The sequence below is a fragment of the Podarcis gaigeae genome, assembly GCF_964106915.1.
Source record: "Podarcis gaigeae genome assembly, chromosome: 15".
Lineage (NCBI taxonomy): Eukaryota > Metazoa > Chordata > Lepidosauria > Squamata > Lacertidae > Podarcis > Podarcis gaigeae.
In genome coordinates this window covers 43,822,208-43,837,231 of record NC_139692.1, presented here as the reverse complement: position 1 = coordinate 43,837,231, position 15,024 = coordinate 43,822,208, and the positions used below count along the sequence as shown (strand labels likewise).

At 51.9% G+C, this 15,024-nt stretch overlaps 1 protein-coding gene across 4 annotated transcripts in view; it reads right to left on the bottom strand.

Moving 5' to 3' along the window:
- Window positions 1-391: 391 nt before the first annotated feature.
- Window positions 392-15,024, bottom strand: part of GIT1 (GIT ArfGAP 1) — a 51,498-nt gene continuing 36,865 nt past the window's right edge. For 2 of the 4 annotated variants that reach the window (XM_083715109.1, XM_083715107.1), the window contains 11 exons: window positions 10,656-10,753; window positions 10,067-10,178; window positions 9,840-9,973; window positions 8,669-8,821; window positions 6,941-7,186; window positions 6,627-6,680; window positions 4,930-5,016; window positions 4,427-4,503; window positions 3,617-3,799; window positions 3,027-3,093; window positions 392-1,927 (listed from right to left, as the gene is read on the bottom strand). In XM_083715109.1, the coding sequence (XP_083571235.1) occupies window positions 1,715-1,927; window positions 3,027-3,093; window positions 3,617-3,799; window positions 4,427-4,503; window positions 4,930-5,016; window positions 6,627-6,680; window positions 6,941-7,186; window positions 8,669-8,821; window positions 9,840-9,973; window positions 10,067-10,178; window positions 10,656-10,753 (1,424 nt within the window). In that variant the 3' untranslated portion in view covers window positions 392-1,714. The remainder of the gene's footprint in view (window positions 1,928-3,026; window positions 3,094-3,616; window positions 3,800-4,426; window positions 4,504-4,929; window positions 5,017-6,626; window positions 6,681-6,940; window positions 7,187-8,668; window positions 8,822-9,839; window positions 9,974-10,066; window positions 10,179-10,655; window positions 10,754-15,024) is intronic. The other 2 variants (XM_083715110.1, XM_083715108.1) reach the window with 1 other exon arrangement.

Genomic DNA, 15,024 nt, shown 5'->3' with positions numbered 1-15,024 from the left:
GAACCCAAGGTGTTGTCCGGGGTTCTCCCCCTCCTCATTTAATTGCCACAACAACCCTGTATGATAGGCAAGGCTGAGCCAGGGTCATACCCAGTGAGCTGCATGGGGATAAATTTGAGCCCTGGTTTCTCGCAGGTCCTAATCCAAGGCTCTAACCATTATGCCACACTGCCTTGCACTGGTTGAGCCTGGGACCTTCTGCTCTACCGTTGGGTGATATTCCTGTCCTAGATCCAAGGAACATGCGCATACCTAAAACACAGGAATCTTCCAGGGCGGACAAGACATTCAGCCGGTTCTGGGGGTAGGGTAATGGGTTCAAATGACCTCTATATGGTGTGGCCGTTTTCAGAGGGGAGGAAATAAGTTATTCCAAGGGGCAACCCCAGGAGATGCTCACATCTTTTTATTTGTTACAAATGTACAGGACAAACAAGATTTCCAGCGCAGTGCCCAGATGCAGCCCTCAATAGCCATGTGTCTCCCCACCCCACTCCGGTAGCCCACCCCACATTCCCTCAATGGCCTGAAAAACTTCACAGATTTCAAGGGGGTAGGGGAAACACGACTGGCCAGTGAGGGCGAAGTGGGGGGGGGGACTGATTCTTTGCTACGGAGGCAAAGGCAGGCCCCATACTCTCCCCCCCCAAAAAAGGAATGATGGAGGGATTTGGGGGGGGGGGAGAAGTGATCCAGCCGGAGGTTTCCGGGGAGGGGGGGGAATGATGCCCCGACCCACAGCACCTAGACGTTGTAATTCCAGTGTTAACACTATTAGGGAAGGGAACGTGGTGAGATAAATACATTTGGTGTTTATATATCTCTCTATACATATATATATATATCGGTGCGTGGTCAGGTGGGTCAGGAATGGGACACATACAGTTCCACGCACTATATGGGAAGGTGGGGAGGAGGAGGAGGAAGAGTAGTGTTTGCAAGGGGGGGGGAGAGAGATTTGACTCCCTTCAGGAGGACCCCCGCCCCGCTACAAAGGGCAGGAAAAGCTAACCTGCGGCCCTTCAGGTTTGTCTGGATGCGTCACTCCCATCTGCCTCTGGAGCCAACTCGGGTCAATGGGCTGCGATTCCTGCCTTCCAGGGGGTTGGGCTACATGAACTGTGTGGCCCCTCTGCAGCTAGGGGTTCTAGGCTTGAACTCGCAACCGCCCTGAGCAGACTTGTGATGATGATGATCAACGCAATACAAGTCCAAGCCATTTGTCCACCCAGGACTGTCTGCACTGACTGGCAGCAGCTCAACAGGGGTTCAGGCAAGGGGCCTCTCCCAGCCCTGCCTGGAGATGCCGTTGGGGCTTGAACCCGGGACCGTCTGCATGCAAGGCGGGGGCTCTGGCCTGCTTCCTCCCGGATCTTGAACGCCACACAGGTACGCCCCCCCCCCCAGTGCCAAAGGATGGGGAGATGGGAATATTTACAGGGGGAGATTTCTTCACTGCGCAGGCACCCCAGCGCCATGGGGTGTGTGCTCTATAGGGCCCCGATCCTGCCCCCCACAAGCTGCAGTGGGGAGCCTTGATCTAACCCAGCCTGGGCAGGCGGGCTGATTGGCAGGGAGGGGGCCAGGTGAGTCGGTGGGGAAAGGACACTTCCGAGTGGCTGCACCCCCCAAAATCCTCCAGTGGGGAAGGGAGGAGCTGGGGGGGAGGAAGAGGGGCTGTGCCAGCCTCGCCCGCCCCCCGCCTGCCCGCCCTTCACTGCTTCTTCTCGCGGGTGGTGATGGTGACCAGCTGCTTGGCGGCCTTGGCGATGTCGTAGGCACACTGGATGACCTGCTGGGTCAGGAGCTGGTAGTCCACAGGGGCCCCTGGCTCCGGGGGGACCGTCTTGCGGCACTCGCTCTGCAGGCGGTAGGCGCTGGCGTTCAGCAGGCGCAAGGAGCTGCGCACCGTCTCCAGAGCCGGCTTCTACGGAAGGAGCAGAAAGGGAGAGTGGCGTAAGACTCCCAACACACGTCCAGAGGTCCAGAGTTCAAGTCTAGCCTTCTTATTGTGAACTCGGAAGGCGGCCTCCCAGCCTCACTGCTGACTAAAGGGACACTGTCTGGCCTACACAGCCAGTTCGGAGTAAGGGCCTGAATTAGCCCGGCACATTCAAGCCAGTTCAGAGTAAGGGCCTGAATTAGCCCGGCACATTCAGCCAGTTTGGAATAAGGGCCTTTAATTAGCTCTGCACATCCAGCCAGTTCGGAGTAAGGGCCTGAATTAACCCTACCCTTCACCAACCCAAAAACGTGTAGAGAGCCTCAAAATGTTGCCTTTTTTGCTTTACATTTCCAAAAGTAGTCGTCATTAGGCGGTCAATTTTTTGAAAGGTATTTCATAAAAGTTATATTCTGCTCAATCACAGGAAAATAACATTGCAGTGGTTAGACTTGTTCATCTCTGTGTGTATGTAAAAATTCAAAATAATGGGGGGGGGTGGGGCGGGTTGGAGGCAGGTGGAAGTTGGAGCTTGGCTGCTGGAGGGGGATGGGAGAGGGTCCCATGTTCCTGCCCCCCTGGCCCTATTTTAAACTATCACTTCCTACTCCCTGCTTCTAAGGAGCCCCTTAGAGCCTGGTGGATCAGGCCCATGGCCCACCTAGACCAGCATCCTGTTCTCACAGTGGCCAACCAGATGCCCCAGTGAAAAACCTATAAGCAGGATCCTGGCAGGAGAGAAAACTCTCCCTGCTCTTTCCAGCAACTGATGGTGACCATGCCTGCCTCCTGTGGCAGGGAGTTCCAGAGTTTAACTGCACTGCCTGAACGCCAGACGTCATTTTATAAAGTTCCACCACGCCGTTTCTTGCTTGTCTTTTCTCTAAACTGCAAATGGTGATGCAATTTTTCCTCATAGGGGAAGCTTCCCAAGCTCCGCAACATCCTTTGGGAGGTGTTACGCCCAGGAAAAACCCCTGGGAGTGGCGTCCGCTCATTTTGAGGACGTATCCTGGGCTGGGAAGGAGATTTCCCCCACCCAGACCCCTCTCTCGGCAGAAGCGGCTCTCCCGCTCTCTCCTACCTTGGGGAAAAGCGACGCCATTTCCGTGACGGCAGCGTGAATCTTCTCCGAACAGGGGACGAAGCTGCTGGGGTTAAGAAGGGACAGAATGAGGCCCAGGCCCAGAGCACTGACTCCTTTCCCCACACCTGCGTTGCAGGTTTTGCCAGTTCAACACCCCAGTCACTGCATTAGATCCCTTTAGCGGTTAAAGAAGAAAGCAAACTTTATTCAGCAGAGCAATTTGGATTCCTTAAGAGCATTTGAGGGAATCTGCCGCCTCCCCAAGTCCCAGATCTGGGCACCCCTCTTTGCTAAGGAAGCAGCAAGCTCAGAGCAGGGACTCGTGCAGAGACACACAAGAGGCAGATGTCCTCCGAAAGGGCCAAATCCTGCAGCTGTCTCCCCAGCGTGAACAACCGCATGCCAACAACAGCAAAAGGTATACCAGAATGACAACCTTGCAGAGGATGGCTAGGCGGAAGACCAGAACGGAGAATCACACAGAGATGCAGCAGACACACTCATTTTCATTTCTCACGGCCCGTCATCAATCTGTTCCTACCCCATCTTGCCCTCCCCAGGGGATTCCTGGAGGGATTCATCCTGACCTGTCGTGCTTGAACTCCTGGGCAGCTCGGAGGAGCTCCTGGATATTCTTTGTGACTTGTTCCGTCTTGAGAATGACGTCTTCTGTGCTGGGCAGGCCCGGGTCCAGGTCGCCTTCCAGTGGTTCAGGTTCTGGGTGCAAGTCATCGTCCTTGCTGAGGTCCAGCAAGCGCTTCCCGTCCATGCTGAGAAAGCGGGGGGAGAGAGAAGCAGAGTGGGTTTGGGGCAGGGAAAGATGCTACCCTCCGGATCCCTGATGCCAACTCAGATATTGCCATCATCAAGAGCCAGGGAGGGTGTTATTTCTAGGCAGGGAAGACAGAGAGTGCCAGAAGAATCTTCGCTTCTGTTTAAAGGAACGAAATAAGTTTCTAGTCCTTATGGTGGGTGAGGGGGGAGAGAGAGAGGAAAACCGCAGAAGCTTGAAGAATTGCTGGGTAAGATTTCCAGCTGTGGAAAAGGAGAGGGGAGATACCTGAGCTGCTTACGTGACCCCCCACATCCCAGTTTGTCAAAACAAGGATTGCACAAGAATGGCATAATGCTAGCAGGTTGCAGAACTGAACTTCCCTCAATGCAGAATTTGGCTTGCCGGCAGCTGAGGGGTGTCTCCAATGAAACTCTACTCAGAGTAGGCCCACTGCAGAGAATGGACCGTCTGTATTCATTTTCACTGGCTCTGCTCCCAGGATAACTGAACACACTGGCTGCAGCCTGGAATTCTTAGTCGCTTTTGAGCCAGCAGGTCTTCTCAAGCAGCTAGTCCTGTGCAAGTCCCAGAGAGGGATGCCCTGCACAGCCCTCGCCCTCACCTGAGTGGCAGATCCCCGCCCTGCGTGTTGTCATAATCGCTGTCTGTGCCGCTGCCGTGTCGGTCCAGTTTTCCAGTCTAGGAAGGAGGGGGGGGGAGAAATTGGGCAGTGTTAAAAGGGGGGGAGGAGGTGGCAGGCACCCCTGTTGTGTAACCAGAGCAGAGGCTTGCTTTGCATGCAGAGGGTTCCCAGGCGTCTCTAGTTTAAAGGAACTCCAAGCGCTGCTGCCGGTCAGAGCAGGTAATACTGAGCTAGGTGGACAAAGAGTCCAGGCAGGCAGGGAGTGGGTGGAGCCCCCTATTTTGCATGCAGAAGGTCCCACATTGAATCCCTGCCATAAAAGGCGGCAGGGCTAGGAAAGGAAGCACCCCTTGCTGAGACCCGGCATAGCTGCTGCCGGTCAGAGCAGACAGCATTGAGCTGGATGGGCAAAGAGTCTGATCGGGAATAAAAAGGAAGATTCAGACACTCCCCACCCCAAGAACAGAAATGTCATAAGTCACCATGTGACGTCCGCTCTCCGGGGCGCAGGACAAGAGGGGAGAAGACTGGGGGAATGGCATTGATGAGATGGAGCCGCCTTTCCGCATCTGAAAGGGAGAGGGCAGGAGGCAGCCGTTAGCCAAACACAGAGAGACTGGTTTCCGATGGGCAGAGGGATCACTTGGCAGAAGCCCAGGAGATTTTCTTTTCATGTCTTCTGTCTGGGTGTGGCCCCCGGCCCCCAGTAGCAGCCCAGAAGGAGCGAGATAAATTGTTTTTTACACACATTTTCCAGTATATAATCCTTTTCAAAAATGTTGGCTACCACAGCCTAGGACTTCCTTCAACCTCGACTGATGGTTTTCTAAAGTCTTTTCTAAGTGTGCGTCTTGTTACTATAATTATTGCTACAAATTCATATCTTAAATACAACTATTCGGAATTCCCTTCGCAATGATTTATATAATACTCCTTACAAAACTTCTTTTAACCCGACAAGGGATGTTAATTGATTACAATTGCTTTCAAATATATCATAAACCTCTTCCATTAGGAAAGTCTGGTCCTGCTGGTTCCGAATTTTCCTAGCTAGTCTCACCATCTCAGCATAGGTCATCGATTTCTCTTGCCAAGGAGACTTTATTTTCAAGCCTTCTGGGTGACCCACTTTGACCCATGGAACTGTCCCTGTTGCAGGAGCCACATAACTCTCCTTCCACATGTGTAAGAAACCCATTTTTGAGTGTGGCAGCGCCTACACTTTGGAACTCCCTGCCAATTGATATCAGGAAGGAGTATGCTCTTTTGGATACCTGATGAAAACATTTTCACTTACCGGTAGACAAGCCTACCCACACATTTAGAAACTGGTGCGAGTTCTAATCTGTTTTTAGTCTATTTTTATTGTAACTTTTTAAAAGCCTTAATTTTTTAAATTAATTCTCCTGATCTTTTATTTCCCTTCCCTTCCCTCCTCCTCTCCTTTTATGAAGATCACCCGCTCTGAGACCCCACAGCTAATTCTCCCCTGGCCTCCTCACTGGCCCAAGTAGGATCAATTCAGCCAGCTAGCCCTGGGGATTATCTAATTGATTTTTGAATTATTTTATTGTTATTCATGTTTTTATACCGTATTTTATGCTGCTTTTATAATTAAGTGTTTTAATGTGTTTTAAATTTGTTGTTAGCTGCCCTGAGCCTGGTTTTTGAACCGGGAAGGGCAGAGTATAAATACAAATTTATTATTATTACTGATAATCTTTTCAAGCAGTGTATAATTTTCATGAAATAAAAAAAAAATGGCAACATTCGCCAACCTGGTGCCCTCCTGCTGCTTTGGACTACAACTCCCATCAGCCCCTGGGTGAGCAAAGAGTTTATGATGAGGGCTGCAGTCCAAACTTTTTTTGAGGGTCTGAGGTTGGTGAGGTCTGTCGTAAAAAGCAACCGGGGGGGTGGGTCACGCTAGGGAGGCAGCCGAGCCCCAGATCTTTCACCCTGAGACCTCCCCCTTTTAAAACTTAAAAACAAAGTAAATAAATAAATACTTTGCTCACAGGGCTCTGTGGCAAAGCTAGTGAAACCGCCTCCCTACCTGCCTTGGCAGGTTAGCGAAAATTAGCTATCTGTACATATAAACTAGCAGAGTGTTGTCGTCACATTGGACCCCGAGGCTTTGAAGGGTCTAGCAACGGTCCCTGGAGGAAGCGCCACTCACCCGATAGATGCTGGTCTGGTTGTGGATGGAATACAAGGCTTCCTCGTCCACCTCCTGGAACGGCAAAAGAACAAGGGGGTGAGCAGGGGGGCAACCCCGCGACCTCCAGCGAAGAAGGAGCACCTGTTGGATTGCAGAATCCCAACCCTGCGGACGTCACCCTCCTCGACTCACAGCTCCGCATAGCAAGGAACCCACCAACCAACTTTTTTGCATTTAAAGCAAAGCATGTTGGGGCGGAACGAGAGGTCAGGTGGCAAAATGCACCCAAAAACCTAACACCCACCCACAAATGCCCCCTCCTTGGCACTCACCCCGGGGTGGAACGGAGTGGAAAGGCGGGTGACCAGGTCATCCATCGGCTGTTGGCCAAAGGGCTTGAGGGCCCCAGTGCCCGGCTCATACATGGAGAAGGCGTGGCGGTCCCGGCGGTGGGCTCCCGTGGCCGTGGAGGCCACGTGGCTGTGGTCGGGGCGCTCGCTGGGGGGTGGCCCTGCTGCCGGGTGGATGGGCCCCACCTGCTGGCGAATCTGCATGTTCTCCGCCTGCAGCTTGTGGATCTGAAACGCGAGAGGAAGGGGCACAGGACAGTCAGGGCTGGATCCGGCCGAAGGCAGCTCATACCTCCGAAGGCGGAATCACAATTGGAGAGGATTTTAACGGATTGGGTCAGAGCTAGCGAAGTTTATGCACTTATCAAATTTAGATACCGCCCATCATCCGCAGATCTCGGGACAGCCCACAGCATAAACACGCAAGATAAAAACACAAAATACATTTTTAAAAAACCAGCTAATTCCCCCCACCCACTCCCACAAGCACATTTAAAAGGATGAAATTCAATGGGGACAAAAGTCAGGTTTTGCACTTAGGCAGGAAGAACCAGATGCACAAATATAGAACGGGGAACACCTGGCTTACTAGTAGCACATGTGAAAAAGATCCAGGAGTCTTAGTGGACCACAAGTTTCACATGAGTCAACAGTGTGACGCAGCAGCAAAAAAAGCTAATGCTATTCTGGGCTGCATCGAGAGAAGTCTAGTGTCCAGATGAAGGGAAGTAATAATCCCTCTCTATTCTGCCTTGGTCAGATTCCTCCTGGAAAACTGTGTTCAGTTCTGGGCACCAGAGTTTAAGAAGCTTGCTTCCTCTTCCAAATATCTCTTCACATATTTGAAGATGGCTCCCATATCTCCTCTCAGTCTCCTCTTTTCCAGGCTAAACATCCCCAACTCCCTCGACCGTTCCTCATCAGGCTTGGTTTCCAGACCCCTGGTCATCCTGGTCTCCCTCCTCTGCCCACCTCCCAGCTTGTCAACATCCTTCTTAAATTGTGGCGCCCAGAACTGGACACAGTATTCCAGGTGTGGTCTGAGTCTGACCAAGGCAAAATAGAGTGGGACTATGACTTCCCTTGATCTAGTCCAGGGGTCAGCAAACTTTTTCAGCAGGGGGCTGGTCCACTCATACCTTGTGGGAGGCCGGACTATATTTTGAAAAAGAAAATGAACAAATTCCCATGCCCCACAAATAACCCAGAGATGCATTTTAAATTAAAGGACACATTCTACTCATGTAAAACACGCTGATTCCTGGACCGTCCGTGGGCCGGATTTAGAAGGAGATTGGGCCGGATCTGGCCCCCCCGGCCCTTAGTTTGCCTACCCATGATCTAGACCAATGATGGCCAAACTTGGCCCTTCAGCTGTTTTGGGACTACAATTCCCATCATCCCTGACCACTGGTCCTGTTAGCTAGGGATGATGGGAGTTGTAGTCCCTAGACTTCTCTTGATGCAGCCCAGAATAGCACTAGCTCTTTTTGCTGCTGCATCACACTGCAAAGTACTATCTGGACCAAGAGTCGGGACGTAACATAAGGCAGCATCCTCCATTCCCCTGGCCTCAGCCATCAATCCCAGACCCTTTCTTCCTTCCGCCTTGTGAAGTTGCCAAATTTCACTGCGCGGTCGCTGCTCCTGTTCAGACCACTTCCAGGACGCTCCCTTCCCAATCCCCCCAAGCCCCCAACAGCAACCTGCCTCTCTCTGCAGCCGCCTCAGCTCGTCGCTCAGGCTGTTGTTGACTTTCATCAGCTGCTGCACTTTTGCTTCGGAGGCGGCCAGCGCCTTCTTGACCTCCAGGTACTCCTGCAGCGTGATGGGACCATCTGAGAGGTCCGAGGAATCCATGCTCTTTTTTTCCAAGAGGAGAGAGAGGGAGAGAGAGAGAGAGAGAGAGAGAGAGAGAGAGAGAAAGAAAGAGAGCTCAGTGAGATGGGGTCATTACTGGGGTGGACACAAAAATGTTCCAGGCAAAAAACAACATGCTTTGCGGAATGCTTGTAAATCAGTGCGGAATGCCAACAGCAACAAACCAAGCAGATTTTGCCAGGAAATGGGGTTCCCCCCTCCCAACACCCTAGACAAAGCTGGAAGATTTTTTGCCCTATTAGTTTCTAAACTGTACTCTATATTGCTTCATGTAATTTACAGATCTGTTATACCCCCCTTACAAAGGTATAGGAACCAGATACAGTGGTGCCCCGCAGGACGAATGCCTCGCAAGACGGAAAACCCGCTAGACGAAAGGGTTTTCCGTTTTGGAGGCGCTTTGCAAAACGAATTTCCCTATGGGCTTGCTTCGCAAGACGAAAATGTCTTGCGAGTTCCTGCGGGTTTTTCCCCCCTCCCCCCCTTTCCTAAGCAGCTAAGCCGCTTATCAGCTGATCCGCTAAGCTGATAAGCCTCTAAAAGCCGCTAAACCGCTAATAGCGCTAATCCGCTAGGCTGTCAATGGGCTTGCTTCGCAAGACGAAAAAACCGCTATACGAAGAGCCTCTAGGAACGGATTAATTTCGTCTTGCGAGGCACCACTGTATTGGAACACACACACACACCCGCCAAGGATTGGAACAAAACGTGAGAATCGTGACCCTAAAAATCTGTTTTCTTAGGGAAAACTCTTCGAAATGACTACACAGATGGTATCGTGCTCCTTTGCAAATGTCAAAAATGTCATTCTCCAGCGTTGGAAGGGTTGCAATAAACCTGGGGAGCATTATCCTTTATGGTGAGAACGTAAGTTGGGGCAAGATTTCTGGAATTTGATTTTGATGGAAATGAAAGCTGTTACTCAGGAAACTAGTCCTCATTGCTGATTGCCGCACGTCACGGTTCCCTCCCCCCCTCTTTTTCCCGGGGGGAGGCTTACCCGAGCGCGGTTATTGCGCCCCGCGTTGGCACTGCGGAGCGGCTCCTGGTCCGTGTCCTCGTCTGAGGCAACGCTGTCGTAGTCGTGTTGGTCGTCGAGGTCGCTGGGCCCGTGGAGGGAGGAGTCGAGGATCTCTGCAGGGAGAAGGTGACAACCCCGTAAAGGGACAGGGTGGACCTCCAGCCCCCCTGTTCCCACAGCACCCCGTCTCTCTCTTGCCCCCTAACCTGTGGGGCTGGAGAGGCTTTTGCCCTGCTGCCGACGTTTTGCCTCGCTTAAGATATCGATGATGAGGGTGGCAAATTCCCGGGCATTGAAGCGGGCAAGTTTCTGCCGTCCCTGGTAGAAAGAGAGAAAGAGAATCATCCACATGGGGGGGGGGGGAGGCGTACCAGCCCAGAACGGAGGCAGAGCTCGGCCCAGATCCAGGAATCGCGATGAACACCCAGAGTCAGGTTTAGGACTTTCTGCATTAAAAGACAAGACAATTCTCCTCCTCTCTGTTTTATCTCACAAAAACCCTGCAAGGTAGGATAGGCTGACAGGAGGTGACTGGCCCAAGGCTACACACATTGGGCTTCTTGGCCAAGAGAGGGATTCGAACCCTTGTCTCTCGCAGGTCCTATTCCAACACTCTAACCACTACACCCCACTGGCTCTCTGGAATCTGGCCCCAGGAATTCTAGCCCTGGATTCAAGGCCCAGATAGAAGCCCCAGCCAGCTCTCTCCATCCCTGCCCTCCAAGAATTAACCACAGTAGGCAGAGAGGGCCGGCCTCAGCCGCACAGAAATAAGTAGGGTCCCACCCGCTTTACCTGATTGCGCGTTGCAGAATATTCGGGGTTCACAGGAAGGAAGGGGACTGCACTGCGCTCCGTCACCAGGGTGCTGTGGTTCTGCGTCGTGAGCCAGACTTTGTAGGGAGAAAGGAAGGCAGGAAGAAAGGTATTGTTAGCCAGCTGCCCTGCACAGACACATTCGGAAAGGTTTTGGGGGGCCAGGGGGCATCATCCCAAGACTCGCCCCGATAAGGGGTGGGCAGACCACAAATGCTTTTGCTGGAAGGGAAGGCTAGATGCAGAAATATCCCCTATGCTCAGTCCAGTGTGTTTCAAAATGTCTGCACTGGGACACTGGGGAAATAACACAAAATGGGAAATATAAGATGCTTTATTTTATCCATCTGACGGAGTGGACCCAATGGCCCAGAAGGCAGTTTCTGCGTGTGCTGTGGAGGGAAGTGAGGGACTCGTCCACCTGGGAAGGTAACCCAACTAGGAGAAGGAAAACTCTGATCCTAAAGCTCTGCTGCCTTGCGGGATCTCTTCGGGAGAAGAAAAGGCTCAGAGCAAACCCTACACAAATTCAGAGTGAAGTCCCTAAGGCGGTTGGATGGCACCTTGTACGCCTCCCTCCAGCAACTCCTGCAGCCAAGCTGGTGCCAAACATCTTTCTCTGCTTTCCTTTGGACCACATCTTGTCATTTAGGCAGCCCAGGAGCTCCCTCTGCCCTGCCCAGGCTTGCACCCCAGGGAGGTACTGCAAACACAGCTGTTTGACTTCACCCGCAGAGGCACACTCCATTGTCTCTCGGGACAGATGGATGCCAACATATTTTATCAGTGCCCCTGAGGAAGTTTGAAAGCAGCACTAATTATGGAACTTGCCGAATTGACTGGGAGACTCCGAGACCATAGAGAAGAGACGGTGGAAGAAGATTGGAAGAAGTTTAAGGAATATTTGAAAAAAATATGTTAATATTTAAATCTTAGAATAGCTTTGGAAGTGGATATAGGCCGTAGGGTTGATTTTTATGGTAAAAGTAAGCGTGATAGAAAAAAAATGGTTAGAAATTATGATATACGTAAACTGCTAAAGATGAGGTAGAATGAAAATCAGGGGGGGCTTGGGGAAGCCCACCTAACAATGTTTAGAAAAAATAAGGATAAGACAAGATTTTGTTTATATTGTTTGTTTTTCTGTTTGTGTTGCTTATTTGTGTTATAAAATGAATAAAAAAATGGGGAGAGGAGGAATTGAAAGCAGCACTAAATTGATGCTTCCACGCATTTTACAGGCTCTCACTTTCTGTGCTGTTGTCTGCCCTATTTTGGAAAGAAAAGGGCTAAATGCCCCCAAAGAAGAGGATTCAAGACATGTTGGGCTACACTAATTGATACTTTCATGCCCTATTCCAGCCTCTCACTTCCTCCACTGTTGTCTCTCCTTCTTAGGAAGGGGCAGCTGGCCTGAAAGAGACACAACAGTCCTTTCCTGGAAGTGATTCGAGGTCCTCAGTGATGGCAGGTCTGGTCCCTGCCTGGCCAAAGGTTCCCCTTTGGTCTGACCCAGCTCAGGGCTCTCTTCTGAAGTTCTTGCTGAAATCTCCAAGCCACTGCTCTGTAAACATCACTGCCTTTTGGGTGTGTATTATTAGCAATTCTCGGAGATGCCCAGATGACAAATCTCTGCCACTCGTATCTTTAAGTACCCCTGAGCGACTCACTCACGCTGTCAAGGTCAGTTCCTTGTCCTATGAGCTGCCTCACAGGGTTGTTGTTGCAGGAGGATGCATACGCACACACACAAGACTACAACACAGGGAGCCATTGGTCCATCTAGCTTACTTACACTGGCCAGCAGCGGCCCTCCGGGGGTTTCAGGGCAGGGGATATTTCTGGCCCTGCCTGGAGATGCCATTGGGGATTTAACCTTCTGCATGTAAAAGAGGTGCTCTACCAGTGAGCTACAGCCTTAAGATACAGGAACCTAAGAAACTGCCTAAGAATCAAGGAGCTACATGTATCACCTAGCTCAGTATTGCCAACACTGACTGGCAGAGGCCCTCCTGAGTTTCAAACCCAGCACTTCCGGGAAATGCCATGGGGATTGAACCCAAGTCCTTCTGTATGCAAAGCAGGTGCTCTGCCACTGGGCTCTTCCCCTAAAAACAGAGCAAGATTCTAGTCCTCATGATTCCAAATAAAGGGCTGGTTGAAGCAGGAACATAAGAAACCACATTATACTGAGTCAGGCCATTTGGTCCATCTAGCTCAGCACTGTCTACACTGACTGGCAGCAGCTCTCCGGGGTTTCAGGCAAGGGGTCTCTCTTTTGCTGCCCAGGGATTGAACCTGGGACCTTCTGTATACAAAGCCTTACTCCCGAGCTGTGGTCCTGCTTCTAAAGTCAGGTTCCAGCCCTCATGGTTCTGCTGGAGTTTGAACCCAGGACCTTCTGCATGCAGAGATGGTCAGCAAATGAACCACAGCCTTTCCCCAGAAATATGATGCTGCAAGTCAGACAAGTGTGCTCACCAGGAAGGCAATTTCACGCCAAGCGCTGGTGGCAGCGGCAAATTACTTCCACGTAAACATGTCCTGTCGTTGGACTCTTCAACTGGGAAAGGCCAGCTGCTCCTCTTTCCCCTTTTATCATCATCATCATCGATAACAGTTGCGTCAAAAGCTGAAAACACACTCAATGTCCCCGCTTCTCCAGAAACACAAACACTCGAACCGTGCTCCCCCCCAAAAAACCCCCGGCAAGTCCCCAGCTCAACCCGCGCCACCCAGATCCCTCGGGGCACAGCTAAAAAGACAACAGCGCGAGTACAGATTACAACCTCCCTGCGGCCTTTTTGAAAACCACCCCCTTTCTGCAGGCAACTTCTGGGAAGAAGAAGAATCTTTTTAAAACTGCAAGGGAGGAAACCGGCTACTCCCAAGTCGCAGGGAAGGGAGCAGCCTTGGCTGACGCCCAGACAGGGTGGGTGTTGGTGTGTGGGGGGGTGACCCACCCACCCCCATAAAGGAATCCAGCCTGGGAGTTCTCTGGTCCCTAAAAGGGCTTGCAAGCCCCACCCCAAACTCAGCAGGCTCCACGAAAAACCCACCCACCTCGCCCAGGGACAGTCCAACCGCTGCCCACCCCCCAAATGCACACACAAACATCCTCTTACCAGCTTTGTCCGGACTCTGGGGCAACTTTTACAAAGGGGCCTGGAGTTTGCAGAGGGAGCAAAAGGGAAGATTTATCCCTGCAAAGGATTCGGCCGGCCAGGAATGAAAGGGGGGGAGGGGAGGCCCGCTCCAGGGTGGCCGGGAAAGAGAGAAAGTGGCCACGTTCCCACAGAACCGCAGCCAAAGCGCTTCGTTCTGCCGCCTCGCTCTTTTGGGTGGGTGGGTGGGAAAAGAGGGGGGAGATTCGCTACAACGCAGGACTTAGCCTGCTGGAAGATGTCAGGCCTGCCCCCCCTTCCCAAACACCCCCCTTCCCACGCCGCTCTCCCCCTTTCCCTGCTCTCCCAAGGGGCTGGGTTTGGGGATGACTCAGCCACACGGCCAAGATTTCGGGCTTCGGGCCAAGGAGATGAACGAGCCGCGCCTGGGCAAGGAATCGCTGGCGGGGTATTTTTTTCCTTTCTTGCCGGAGGAGCGGACGAAAATGGATTTGCAAAGATGCCAGGAGCAGCACTCTGGGGGGTTGGGCAGCATGGAAGAGAGGTCTGGTCAAAATCCTGCGTTCAAATCCCGGCTTGAGGGTTTTCCTACAATGGGAATCCAGGTGGCAGCTGTGGGAGACGGGATGCTGGACCAGACCCCCCCCCCTTCAATGCAGGGATCCCAGCTAAAGAATCCATCCAACATCTGCTTTAAAACCTTAAAAGCCTTTGGTCTGATCCAGCAGCCAGGATCTTCTTAGGCTCTGACCTCGGACGCCGGAGACAGAATTCAGCTTTCGGAGAAGGTGAATTTTGGTTTTAAAGCGGCAGGCTCCCAGCCAGGATGCAAGGGCTGTGCTAGCCTGAGGCTGATGTTGTCTGAAACATCTGGAGAGACCCAAGTTGGGGAAAGGCCCCAGGCAATCTGCAAACAAACCACTGACCACTTTCCTCCCACAAGCTAAAACGGGGGGGGGGGGGAGGGAGGCAGAGAAAGGAAGTGAGCCACACGCATTGTCCTGATTCTGGAACACAGGAGAGGTTTCAATGGGCTGTGCAAACACCATGCATTTATTCCCCACTCATTGCAATAAAAAAGTCCTGGGAACTGTAGTTTTCTGGGAAATATAGCCCTGCGTGGGGTAAACTGCAGTTCCCAGGACACTTTGGGGGGGAATGCGCTTTAAATGTGTCTTGCCTGTATGGTGCATACACAGGCTGACGCATGGCAAATGTGTGTA